Source organism: Lissotriton vulgaris, chromosome 12, assembly GCF_964263255.1.
Source record: "Lissotriton vulgaris chromosome 12, aLisVul1.2, whole genome shotgun sequence".
Taxonomy (NCBI): domain Eukaryota; kingdom Metazoa; phylum Chordata; class Amphibia; order Caudata; family Salamandridae; genus Lissotriton; species Lissotriton vulgaris.
The window spans coordinates 570,212,866-570,226,158 of record NC_141700.1 but is presented as its reverse complement, the minus strand read 5'-3'; the positions used below and the strand labels follow the sequence as shown (position 1 = coordinate 570,226,158).

At 44.9% G+C, this 13,293-nt stretch overlaps 1 protein-coding gene across 2 annotated transcripts in view; it reads left to right on the top strand.

The window, feature by feature from the left end:
* The first annotated feature begins 2,872 nt into the window (after window positions 1-2,872).
* Window positions 2,873-13,293, top strand: part of ARHGAP30 (Rho GTPase activating protein 30) — a 128,419-nt gene continuing 117,998 nt past the window's right edge. The window contains exon 1 of one of the 2 annotated variants that reach the window (XM_086945416.1): window positions 2,873-3,497. In XM_086945416.1, coding sequence (XP_086801542.1) covers window positions 3,380-3,497 — 118 coding nt within the window. In that variant the 5' untranslated portion in view covers window positions 2,873-3,379. The remainder of the gene's footprint in view (window positions 3,498-13,293) is intronic. The other variant, XM_086945417.1, reaches the window with a different exon arrangement.

The following is a 13,293-nucleotide window of genomic DNA, read 5'->3' as shown; positions in this document are numbered from 1 at the left end:
ATGAAGTTGTTTTGGGAGTAGGGCATCATTGGCTTGTGTTCATCCCTCTATGAAATTGTCACAAGTACTATTGAGCTCTGGAAGAGAGTGATAATCACGGCTGCAGAGAGAGTAGCACGAAAGAAGGTCAAATATTCAAAAGAGAAATGACATCTGCATGACATCAGAAAACAAGAAGCTGCAAATATTGGACGCATTCACTCACTGAATACAAGAAATGACAACCATGAAGGAAGCAGGAACATCCTAAAAAATTTGACTATCATATTTTTTTTTTATCAAAACCCTCTGAAACAAGCATATGACAAATTGAAGTACTTCATGTGCTGAAAAAATCCCCAAAATTGTTGGAGATTACTCAATATAAATCCCATAGTACATTTATCAGACTTCCTAAATTAACTCATAACTCCCTAAACACTGAAGCCTGCAGCTAAAATGAATCCATGTCTAAAGCTGAGCTGTTCACTCCTGCTCTAAACAGACTTTGCAAAACAGCACTATAACTGTTTGGCTTAATGTAGTTGATTCAACCAGACTACCAGCTGCCAGATGACTAAAGACACAACATCTAGCGCATAGTTGAACTCTAAAAGGTGTCTGGGCACTGTTGACAGATATCAAATGTTCAGCTTTGCCCAACTCAATGATGCTCAGTTTTTTCTACCTTGGAAGGATAAAGGCCAAGCGGACCTGCTGGGATTAAAGTCTGTGCCCATAGGATCAAACACATAGCTCTAAAGAGGATGCACAGGTGCCCTGAACAATTAGACCTGGATCACAAAGACTTTCAGCAAATCCACATATCTTTCAGATACAGCAGCATATGATGATAAACCCTGACAGTCTGTCTGCAGACGCGGCATGGGACCATGTGGTCTTGCTCAAGAGCTCCACACTGACTTCTCAGCTTTTAACAGGTATGTTACACAGGAATGGGGGTTCTGGAGAGCTGAAAGCAGCCTTGGGATCTTGAATCCCCATATTGCGCCAAGTGAGCACAGGCCTTCCCCAATAGTGATGGTCAGCTGGGTGAAGCTGTTGCTCCTCCCAGTGCACAGAAGCCCCCCACGGATGCCTGTGCGGCCCGTTCTATAATACAGATAGCGCTAGTACAATATAGCACAGGGGTTGTTCCCTCTTTCATATGTGGGGGTGACCTCATGCAAATGATACAACCACTTTGCCATGGCGCCTGCGATCTAGTTGGATGCTAGCGTAGTGGCAAAGATTCACTATGTGCCACAAAGAGGTGACGCACAGTCAGTGCACCCACATGCAGGGGTATCTCAGCCCCTCCTTGAAGTGCAGGTTGGGTACAACCTGCACTCTCAAAGATGGAGGGGCTGCTTCAAGCAGCTGCTCTGCCTTTCACCAATGTGCTGCCCAGAGAGCAGCGCAGTACATGTACTAGACCACACTGTCCTTATTTGCGCCAAGTGTACCTCATAAAAGGTGCACTGACCACAAGCAGGCTCAGTGCACCCTATGAATAATATGGCCCATTGTGTACAAAAGGTTTTTGATCTCATTGTTGCAGATTATCCAATTTTAAAAGCATCTACATTCATATATGGACACTCACAGTTTCCCCTCTAACCCATCCTCTTCAATATCAGCCTCTAATGGACCTAATTTCACTGCCTGGGTAATGACACACAGATACACCTTAGAGTCACAGGACAGCCTAACAAATGCAAGTCTCAAGCAAAGGCCTCCAGGCATTGATGTATGGAGGTGACCAACTTAAAAGTGTCAGAAGTATAAACCCAGGCCCCAGACCTTTAACACCTTCTCAAAACATCCAGGCCACGGATCATCCACTTAACTTACTGGCTGCCAAGTACCTATAAAACAAACGTTTAAAACCAGTCGGCTCAGGAGAATTGGTCATAGAGTAGGTCTTCAGCTTGTTGCCGAATTCAAGAAGCAGTAAAGAAGAGGCCCTGTGTTGAGGGAGGTCGTTCCAGGTCTTGGGTGCGGCGTAGGAGAATGCTAGACCTCCTGTTGTGTTTTTGCAGGTGAGGGGTGTGTGCAAGTGAGACTGAGGGCAGGCGTCTGGTGGGTTGGTGGAAGTAAAGGAGGACGTCAAGGTATGTAGGCCCAATGCAGTGCAGGGTCTTCGCATGCCTCATTTAGAGATCAGCAACTACATTGATTACTCTGGTGGCGCCTGGGAGGACTACATCGGTGGAAATCCTAGACCACCAGGGCAGAGGATTGGCCACTGAGTGAGGCATGTCAGACCCAGGAAGAAACGCTCAAAATGGTCTCCGCATGCCATGATGTAGCTCCACGCTTGTAAGGGACAAATGAATTTTTTTTAAAAATCCTGATTTTTGGGATTTTTTTTTCAAAAAACAAAAAACGTTTGCTCAGAGGGGCCAAAACAACTTAACGAGAATCAGAAAAGCTCTCTGCCTTTTCAGAAACCCCCGCACTTGTTGCTGCTCGGAAGGCAGTGAGTCCCCAACCGAGAGGACAACCGATGTACTAGAAGGCTTCTCCTGACAGCGCCCGAAGCCAATGTAAACACAGATATAATCGTCTTAATTCTGTCGACTCGGCCGTGTTTCTCCTTTCTGGTACATTTTATCTACTTCGCCCCACATCAATCTTAAATTCTTTAGGCTCTGTGAAAAAAACATGGCGCAGGTTAATTCACGTCGATGCCCGTTGGTCACAGTTGTCAATAATAAACGTGTGCCCATCGCAATCAGTAACTACGTCACTCAAGGATCAGTGAGTTCATGTACTTGTGTGAGTATGTGTGTGTTTTGTACCCCGTGGTGAGGCAGATGCTTCAAAGCAGGAAGTGGGTTTGAGGCAACACTGCTGGCTTCCGGCAGAGCCCGAGGAGAAAAGATCTGTCAGAGAACAGAGCAACGGTGCAACGATTTTTACGTCAGGCTCCTGCTACAGCCTTATGGCCCATAGCAGCTTCCTCTGCTCAACCACTTCCTCTAAAATTAAAAAAAGAACGACAGAGAGAAGAGCTTACCGGAGCTTGCACCAGAGAGATCGAAAAAACTCAGGGGTGGGGTAAACTTGTGCTGAGCAGCGTCCTTTCAGCTGGGGAAAGTCCACCGAAGACAGATGAGCCCAGTGGCCAAAACTTGAGCCGAAGCTTCAGAAAATATCGAGAGCGTAACTGCTGGGCTTCTGAATGATGGGGCGGGATAGCCAATTTCAGGAAGAGCCTCGGTCGCGCTCTGGAGTGTGAGCTGGTCGACGGTGGCGCCTTGTTTTCTTCCGTTGCTCCTCCAAGGCCTGGATCACTGGAGGTCCATGGTGGTCAACGCAGCTGGCGGATATATATCAGGGGAGCAAACTCTAGTGGAAACGCCAGCAGGGTTGTGGCCCTCACCGGGTTGCCCCCATGTCTTCCATGTCCCTCGCGATGAAAGCCAGGCAGAAGGTGAAGAAGAAGGGGCAGATCAAAGACCGGGTGTTTGGCTGCGACCTGCTGGAGCATCTCCAGGCTACGGGAATGGAAGGTAAGGCTGGTGGCCATTGGGCCTGTCTGCTCAGTGGATTGGTGAAAAGTGTTGCAGGTCGCCCGTCGCGGTTCTTAAGAATGATACGCTTTCGATAGCAATAACTCATTAAAGTCTGATAGCAAATTTAAAGCTGGTTGTCCTGCAGCACGCGGTCAAAATGTACATCTTGTTGAGGAATGTTCAAGAATAGTGGTGGCGGGTGGATTTTCTAGTGAAATGTGAAATTCACACAAAAAGGGCCTACATAGGAATTTCGCCCATGGGAGAAATTCTTGGCTTTTTTCTAGAATGTTTTCCAGTGGGTTGATTTCAATGGATTTTCTGGGTTTTGCTGAATTTTATTCACACTAGAACCATTAACAGGTGCAAGCTAGCAAAATAACTCCTACGCGAAAATTGTTTACGTAATTTTTAGCTTCTGTGTTTCAGGGGAAAAGGAAATTGCCCAGCCTACAAAGCTTCAAAAACAAAAATTGGAACTTACAATTCCGGGCCGTTTTTGTTACTGGAGGCCAGTTTTGTAGTGGTACTGCAATATCGGCAGGGGCGGATTGGCAATGTGGGCATTCGGGCATCGGCCGAAGGGCCGGTGTCTCCGTGCCCTCTGTGGGCCGTTTTTTTTTCTCCCCTTTCCCAGCCGCACAGTGAAGCTGCTTTCATTTCTCGGTCTCTGTCTCCGTGCTCTCTGTGGACTAGGAAAGGGGAGGAAAAAAAACGGCCCACAGAGGGCACGGAGACAGAGAGAGAGAAATTAATGCAACTTCACTGTGCGGCCGCAGTCACCCCCTACCCTGCAAAGCAATCACGCTGAGGGTGGCTGGGGAGGGGGGGATTGTTTGAAAAAATTGGCCTCCCTGGGGGCCAGGTGTTGCGCAGGCCTTTGAGCCATTTTCACCTCGGCCCCCATGGGGCCCACGCAGCACATAAACAGTGTTAGTTTTAACACCTTGCCCACAGCCCTTCACATTCAGGGCATAGTGGGTGAGGAAGAATGGGTCTCGCTGTGGGGCCAGGTGATCTTTGCAACTTCCACCATCTTCACCTCAGCCTCCTCCTGGCTACCATCAATGACCCAGCAGCTGTGTTTTGTGCTCCCCTGCCAGGACATTGCCCTGAGGCCTGGAGGGCTGGGGAGGGCTGATTCATTTACTAATTGCAGGGGCCTTACTGCTATTCATGTGCTCCTGAGCTGAAGGTCTGGTGAGGGCTGAGTAGGTTAGTAATAGCAGGGGCTTCCTGCTTATTAGGTGCTCCTTTCCTGGAGGGCTCGAATAATTTTGTGACAGAAAGGGGCCTTGCTGTTTTTTTAGTTGCTTAGCATGGCGCCATTGTCACCTTGGCCCTGTGTCCTGTGCAAGAACAGTATCCTCTCACTTTCATTCCTTGTCTGTGCCAAACAACTTAAGGATTTTGGGGGCCCTGGCCCAAACCTATTTTTGGGCCCCTGTTCGGAACAGATTTGAATTTATAATCCAATTTCTGCTCTTTGGTGCCCTCTTTAAGCTGGTCACTGGACAGTGCACTACCATACTTGTCCAAATTCTTAATGTATTTACATCTAATATTCAAGGACATTGACGTGTGTAACCAAATGGTGTTTCATGTACGGGCACACCCCTTGATTGTGGGCCACGCCCCTTAATTGTAGGCCACGCCCCTTGAATGTGGGGTACTTTTTTCGTCAGTGCCCGGGCCAAATTGTGATCCCAACCCGACCCTGAATATCGGCCCCCTATAACACAAGCAGCAGCAGTTTCCCCCCCCCCCCCCCCCACCCCCCAAAGGCTGGTCTGACTAAATTGTCAGGGCTGGTGTGCGCTCTCAGTCCGGCCCGAAATGAGTTAGTTGAATTGAAAGGAACCTAGGGGCATATTATCAAGAACAGTGTTAGAAATTATCGCCGGTTTAGCGGCAGAAAACTGCAGCTAAAGCGGCGATAATGGGCTTGATAATATACCCTTGAGAATTCCGATAGAAGTCCATGTTCTGGTGTGAACATGGGCTTCTATTGGAATTCTCCAGGGAATATTATCAGGCCCATTATTGCAGCTGTAGCTGCAGTTTTCTGCCGCTAAACTGGCGATAATTTTAACGCCATCCTTGATAACATGCCCCCAAGACTTTTGGAGGTAGATTGTAGATTGATTTAGGGAATATCGAGTTCTAGATATATCGACGGGACAGATTATGATTACAACAATATCGAAGGACTAAATATCGAAAGGTAATTGCACATTGAGATGTAAGGATTTACTATTCTTAACTTCACATTCACCTACATTAAAGTGATATAAATCTCACCACGGTATGTATATGTGGAGGTAGGTATCGAAAATGTATAAAGCATACTTTATAAATACCCGAAATTGTTGTAACTATATTCTGTTCAATTTATATACAGGAGTCGTTCCCAGCCTGCACCATGGAGGTAAATTAGAGGCTGCGAGGGATGAAAGTTACTTAACCTGTGGGCCCTGCTTGGGGGCCCCAAAACCCTACTTTTTTATCCCTGGATTTCTACCATTTAGGATTTATTTCAACCTAGTTCTTATCTCTTTATATCTTTCCATATTTCTCACTGATTGCTAATCGTGAAATTGATAGTTTTTCAGTAACGCTATTATTCGTCTTCACACATTTAACTGGCACAAATAACACGTAGCTGGCGAAACTGACATGTCTACTTCCCTGCACGTCGCGTGGCTGCCGGGATTAATCAGTAAACTGCAAATTCGAACCATTCCTGATGATAGGGGCGTCACTTCCTGTCTGTCGAGCCCCCGGGGGAAGCTCAGGCCTGCGGACAGACCGCTAACCAGGAACAAACCGTAGCAGCGGCCAACCGTGAAAACACAGAATGAAAATAAATGTGCCATACATGCCAACTTTTTAGAAGAGACACATGGGAGATTTAGGAAAATGTTAAACTTCTATGTAAACAAAGGCATCAACAATCGGATCTATAGGCATGTATATTTGCCTCCCAAGACACGGCGTTTACAGTAGTTACTGACACTTTTCTGAGCTAAATGCTGTTTGCTGAAAGGCGACATGCCCGAGTTGTGAAGCAGCTAAAATGTGATATTGTCTGCCCATTCACACTTCTGCCATACTTAGGAATGTTTCCATGTACCCGGGCAGGGCCACTTTCCATCACTGGAATCAAGCGCTTCTTTCATCAGATGCACAACGCGCATTGGATTTAAAAACATGTCCTTCTCTTTTTCACAAACTATTACAATCTCAAAAGCATCTTAGCAAAAGGTTGATCAGTCCCTCTCGAGATGCCACTTGGAAATCATAGCCCTTACCACCCTCCGGGTTCCCCTGACCCATCAGATTTCTCAGGGCAATGTCATGGGAATCCGATATCTGCCAAGAAATCGATTAATTGCAAAAAACACAGTTGATGGACAGAATGCAGAACAATGTCTTAAGAAATCGAATAATGGCAAAAATGCGTCCTCTTCACATAGCAACCAAAAATTAGCCATAGCAGTGTAACTTCTAGGTGTAATTTAATAGCCCACTGTCAATCGGGAGTATCAATCAATCAATCGGGATTTGTAAAGCGCAGCTAATGACCCAATAGGTTCTCCAGGCGCTATAGATTACACTTAGTGCCTGGACCCACATGGCAGCATTGAAGCCTAGCTGCTAAGTTTTCCGGAGCCATGTACGATGTGCTGCTCCAGTCCAGATGTTTTTCCATTGAAGTCTGGGGTATTTAGTCCCTTTATTTGTAATGGAATAAACATAACTACAAGTCCCAGAATTCAAAGAAAAAATCTGGACTGGAGCAACACGTCGCACATGGACCCGGGAAATCTGCCCCCTGAAGACACTCCTTCACCACAAAACTCTACTTCACAAACATACACTGCTCATTAGAAAATACACACGGTCCTAACATGAAAATGCCCAAACGTGGTGGAAAGGGAGGGGCAGTAAGAGAACTATAGATAAATCAATCAGTGATTAAAAAAAATGAAGCTGAAACAGAGAGACAAAGAGGTAGGCAGTGTGCCTTAGAGGAAGAAGAACGAGGCAATAGGTGCAACTGCCAGTAATGACATGAAGTGAAGTGACAGGGTACCCAGGGGCGTGGCTTCCATTCGTGCAGCAGGTGCAGTGGGACTTTGAGGCAGGAGAGACCCCCCTGAACCCTGATTATTGCAGTTTTTCATAGTTACAGTTGTGCACAGTACTGTGTTATATTATTCCACAGCACCCCCCTTCATTGGGATCGCATATGTGGCATGTAATTACTACACACGTGTGATAAATGGGAATGCCCATGGTATATCTCTGTTGTCACCCCAGTGTTCTGTGGTAGGGGGCAGGAAGCACGCGCCTGCCATGTTGCATCACTCCTCATTGGCTGTTGAGGAAGTGCTCACAGCTGGCAAGGGTGACTGCAGCAACAACTCTTGCTTTGTTCCCGGGTCACGCGCAATACGGGGGAGCAAATATACATTTGAAACATTAATTTCACCAACGCCTCTTAAAAGTACTTTATCAAAGAAAAAACAACTGGGTTAGAAACTTTAATTGTATTCTTTCTTTCTTTCAAAAACTTTTATTCGATTAGCGTTTAGCAAAATCATAAAAAGTATTTCATAACATTACAGTACATATTTAAGTCCCGATGGGTAATACAAATAAAAAAACAGATTAACTTTCAAACTATAATTAAAAACATTAATAACAGATTAATGCACATTCGGGCATAAAATCTTGTGGATTGTAATTCAAACTGTACAGCGGTTTTTCAGACATGATTTCAGGAAACAAGCTACACATTTAGCAGCATATTGTGAGTCTAACGACTGCAGGGCCAGGAAAGCTGGTCGACACGTTCGCAGGCCCATCGCACGAAGAAGGGGGATAATCCAGCGCTTTCGGGGTTGCTCATAGTAACGGCAGAACAAAGTTACATGTATTGTGGACTGAGGTGAAATTCCGTCACATGGACATTTAATCAATTCATGAGACCAGTTTTGCACATTGGGGAAGGTAACAAGACGAAAAAAAGTATTAAATCGAAACCTAGTAAGAACAAATTTTTCGTGGTTAGGTAGGAAAAAAGTTAAATAAGGCTGGATAATTGTATTCATATTAGCGCTTTTGGTGACATGTCCTAAGGTAAGGTGCTTGAAATCTGTATTTTCATGCAGAGCTCTGTGAAGAGGCAATGCCCTTTCATCATGAAGACTGGTGGGGAATGTGTCTGTGTTTAATGAACATTGGCACCGCCAATAGGTCTGGCGTTGGCTGCCGGACGTTTGGGTTTGTCAATTTTTGGGCAGTTTTGCAATGGTTTTTGCAAAAGTTTATTGTTCAAGGAGCTGCCTGCCATTTGCAATGTAGAAACAATGCTAAAAGCAAAATTCCCGCAACAGCCAGTGAATGTGGATCTTATGTTGTGGGAGAGCAGAATCGCATCACTCACTGTGAAGTTAGCCAATTACTAAAGTGGGCTGACTCATTGCACGATCAATGGTGTATGCTGTGGTGGGCAGAATCAAATGTGAATGGCACAATAACGGACCAATCAATGAAGGGGCAGTCTTATAGCGCCTATAAGTAAGTATATCATATATGCCAACATTTTAGAAGGGAAAAGTGGGAGATTTTTTAAAAAGAATCCAGAGAATGTATTTTCCCCATTGATTTCTATTGAGGCCTGAACAGGGTCCATTGGCACAGTACTGTATCGAAACTTGAGGGGGCCCCACTGCAAGGTACATGAATGCCCCCCCCTTCAGACTTAATAAGGAGTTCTCAAGTTAGGGTACTGTGCTGGAGGGGGCCCTGGAGCTTGGCCCCCCTGCACCACTGGGCCGCAGAGGCCTATGTTTCGCTACTGCATTGGCATGCATGGGACTGGCAAGTGTGCTGCTTCAGGATCGGATATGATAAATGCAAATATACATTTTTACCTTATCTGTCAGGAGCATGGAAAAAGCACTATGGTAGGCAGAAAGAGTGCATCAAACCTGTTGTGCACTCGCCTGCAGGAGCAGGTTACTGGCAGTGAAAACTCTGAGGTGCACAAAACCAGTCCTGTCAGGTGAAGCCCAGTGAGGATTCAGGTTTTTGCATGCAGGAATCAGGAAGTGGGAGGCTAGCCTTGAAATCGGTAGTCTCCCACCTGAATCGGGAGGGTTAGCATGTATAGCATATTATGCATATAATTATAGTAAAATCAAAAGTCTTGGCCAACACCAGACATACCAAGCCCTGGCACAACCACTAGATCTGGTATTAACTGTCAGCATTTGACTTAGTCGTGGTTGTTTTGTTATCTATGTTTTTGGTAAAACGCTATTTTTGTAGAGTTGCCAGGCCCCACCAATATAAAAACGTCATTGTCATCACTTCCAATGTAATTAACCAAGGACTGAAGGGTCTGACCAGCTGTCCCATGCTGTTGCTGTAGTGGGCAGTAGAAATAGTGAATGACACCATAACAGGCCAATGGATGAAGAGGAATGGCTGAACGAAAGTCCATTGGGGTGCAGAAATGGCTAGATTCTATATGATGTTATCTTTATTTATCATTACGTTTTACAGTTTTCCGTTTGACTTATTTTGACTCACCGAGGGGGACATTCCAAATGTCAATGTCTATCTTTATTTATAAACTTGCATAAAATGGAAAATAAGAATTTTTCGGATTGGTTCTCAATGCTGTCAGTCATGACTCCAGGGCAATAGCTGCACAGAGTGAGACAGAGCTGTTCAAAAAAGGTTTCATAACAAACCATAAACAGCTGCAGATGTACATGTGTTTGTTCTACAATGCTCACGTTTTCATATGAGTGCACTGATGTATCCTTCTAATTGCAGTGAAACCCTTCATTTGTCACAGTGTCGCTGCATATTTATGGGTTAGATACATGCATAAATATACTAGTTTAGGTAATTGTAAAAAAAACTACATAAATAATGATAAATACCGATGAAATAAGGAAAAGTTAAATATTGGTAACCACAGATGGAAATGACAAAAAATAAATACCATAAAATCGGCCACTGAAAAAGGATGGCTCTAGCTAGGGGGTTCATCAAGTAAAAAAAGGAATGCAGACTCAGTGAGGTGAGCTGCTATTAGGAAGTTATATTCTGCCCTGGCTAAGAACTTTAACCCCTTGAATGCTCATGACGAGCTGAGCTCGTCATGAGCCACGGCGCTCCGGTCCTCATGACGAGCTCAGCTCGTCATGAGCCGTGGAACGCTCGCATGCAGGGATAATTCCCCTGCTGTGCTGAGCGTTCCACGGGAACGGGTGTGGCTGTGACGAGCTGAGTTCGTCATGAGCACAGGAGCGCCGTGCCTCATGACGAGCTGAGCTCGTCATGAGCATGTGAGCGCTGTGCGCGCCCCCTCCCCCCCAGCACAGCAGGGGAATATCCCCCGCATCGAAGGGGTTAAAGAATAGCACAAAGTGAAGGCCCAAAAATTGAGTTGAGGCTTGGCATCAGGTTGCATGGGCGCTCCATTGAGACATCGCCATAGAAGGGACCCAGTAAAGGCTATATTCAACCTACAAGAGATGCACTCAACAGAGACAAACATCAGAGGTGGCAGGCGTTGGACCATATTACAATTTGCAGATCTACGGTCAGGACCCATGAACATTGGGTCGACGTCAAGGCCTAAGGCTGACACAGCAGAGCTTCATGGGAGGAAGACAGAGCTGGAGTGATGCCCACACCACATACCACAATCTGAACCTGCGGTGGCGGAAGCCAGTCTCTACCCTTTCCCACCTGCCTGAACACATGCTAGTGAGACCGAGCCAACACATAGCAGAACTGATCGCGGTTCCACTACATGCAAGACCCCACCCACCTGTTTCGACCAGCAGGGAGCAGTAGAAAATTTGGGGATATAGAAGGCATGTGAGACCCCAGTATAGTAGCCGCGTCACTCAAACTCTGTCTATAGCACTACCCTGATTGGAAGAAACAGGAAAAAAGATCGGCTGGGGGTTGGGGAAAAAGTAGTGTATCGCTTATCTCTGAGCACGAGGGACTTAAAAGTCCTTTAGAAATAAAATATTGCCAAAGGCACCTGAGGATGGTCTTTCTATCTCCATCTCCTCCGCAATGACTGCGGCCTAGTGGGACCGAAGTCACTGCAGACTGGAGTCCCACTGAACATATTAATAGAAGCTAATAGATATTGACACTTGTAACCATAACCTCCGCATAGCTGCAACAAGAAGTTTATCAAAGTGAGAAACAACAAAAGCATAAGGAGATTATTAATTTCGTAAGGCGTCTTTGGGCACGCAGAGATGAGACTCTTCTGAAAGAATATATCTTTGTTCTAACATCCCACACACCAACTCGACTACATAGTCGCAACAGAGTTCCGTACGCCTTAGATTAGTCAGGTATTTAATAGGATACTTGGTTATAATTTTGTTATGGCCCATTAAAAGTAAAAAGGTACTTTGAAACAGGACAACCTGCTATGGTAGGTGTGTTTTCTGACTTATGACTTACTTAAATTGGAGTATCATCTGCTCTTCACAGATCATCCCATTTTATGTCCGAAACACAGAATTGACAAATGGCAAGGCTTTGGATTCCTCTCTTATGTAATCTGTTTTCTTTCACCTGTGCAATCTCCATGAGATCCTGCCTCCGTTGAATCTACCGCAATTAGCTTGCCATGATCTGCACAATTGTTCTCTAACTATATGACTTTGCCATTCTGGTTCACCACTTCAGTGTCTTCCTGAGACCATTTCAGTCACTTAGAAATATCTTATGTTAGGTGTGGTAGTGTAATTCGATCAGCGCATTCTCATGAAGACTACAATCCCCAGAATGTATCAGGTTGTCACACATAAGTGCTGGACTGGAAGCAATGTCAGTAATAACATAGAGTGAAGTGGTCTCGCTAAGTGTAAAGCTATCTTCATGAGCCTCCTTGATAAAACTCAGGGGAAAGCTAAAGAGCGTGCGCAAGTCTATTAGATTTTATCTCAAAATGGCCCAGAACTGTGTGTAAGGTTCTAAACTCTCCACAACTATGCACTTCACTAGCTCTCAAAATTCTTTACCCCAGATAACTAAGCAGATAACTAAGTATTGCTTTCAATTAAGATTTGGCAGTTGTCATTGAACCATGTGACTGCCATGGTGTAAACACACTCATATGCCATTTTTTCCAAAATTTAAACACTAGGGGGGTCTTGTCCTTACGTGACCAGGAAGGACAATCAAACTATGCGAATAAAGACCTGGTCTCATATTCATCATGCTGCTCTTTACTTTATAGCAGATTAATTAATTCTGAAGCACTTATGCAGTTGATCATATAACTACTTCCTTGTTAATTTCGAAGAGTTACATCATTTGAACATGTCAAGTTCCAAAAACACCAAAATACAGGTTTCAAAACATTAATCAAACCATGGACAATAAATTATAAACATTCAAAACTGAGACTCAACTTGATGAATCCGAGACTAAGGGCCAGATGTAGGTAGCCCTTTACCGATCGGAATCGGCCGAAAATACCGATTTTCGGCCGTTTCCGACCGGTAAAGGGCTATGGAGATGTAGGGGCACCAAAAATGGACATATTCGGTAATTTTACCGAATCAGTATTTTTACCGAATTGGCAAAATTACAGAATCGGTAAATTTACCGATTCTGTAAATTTTACAGATTCGGTAAATTTACCATTCGGTAAAAATACCGAATATGTAATTTGAGATGTAGGTAGCATGTCAAACAGTGCTAGAGGGCATTAAGAATTCGGTATTTACCA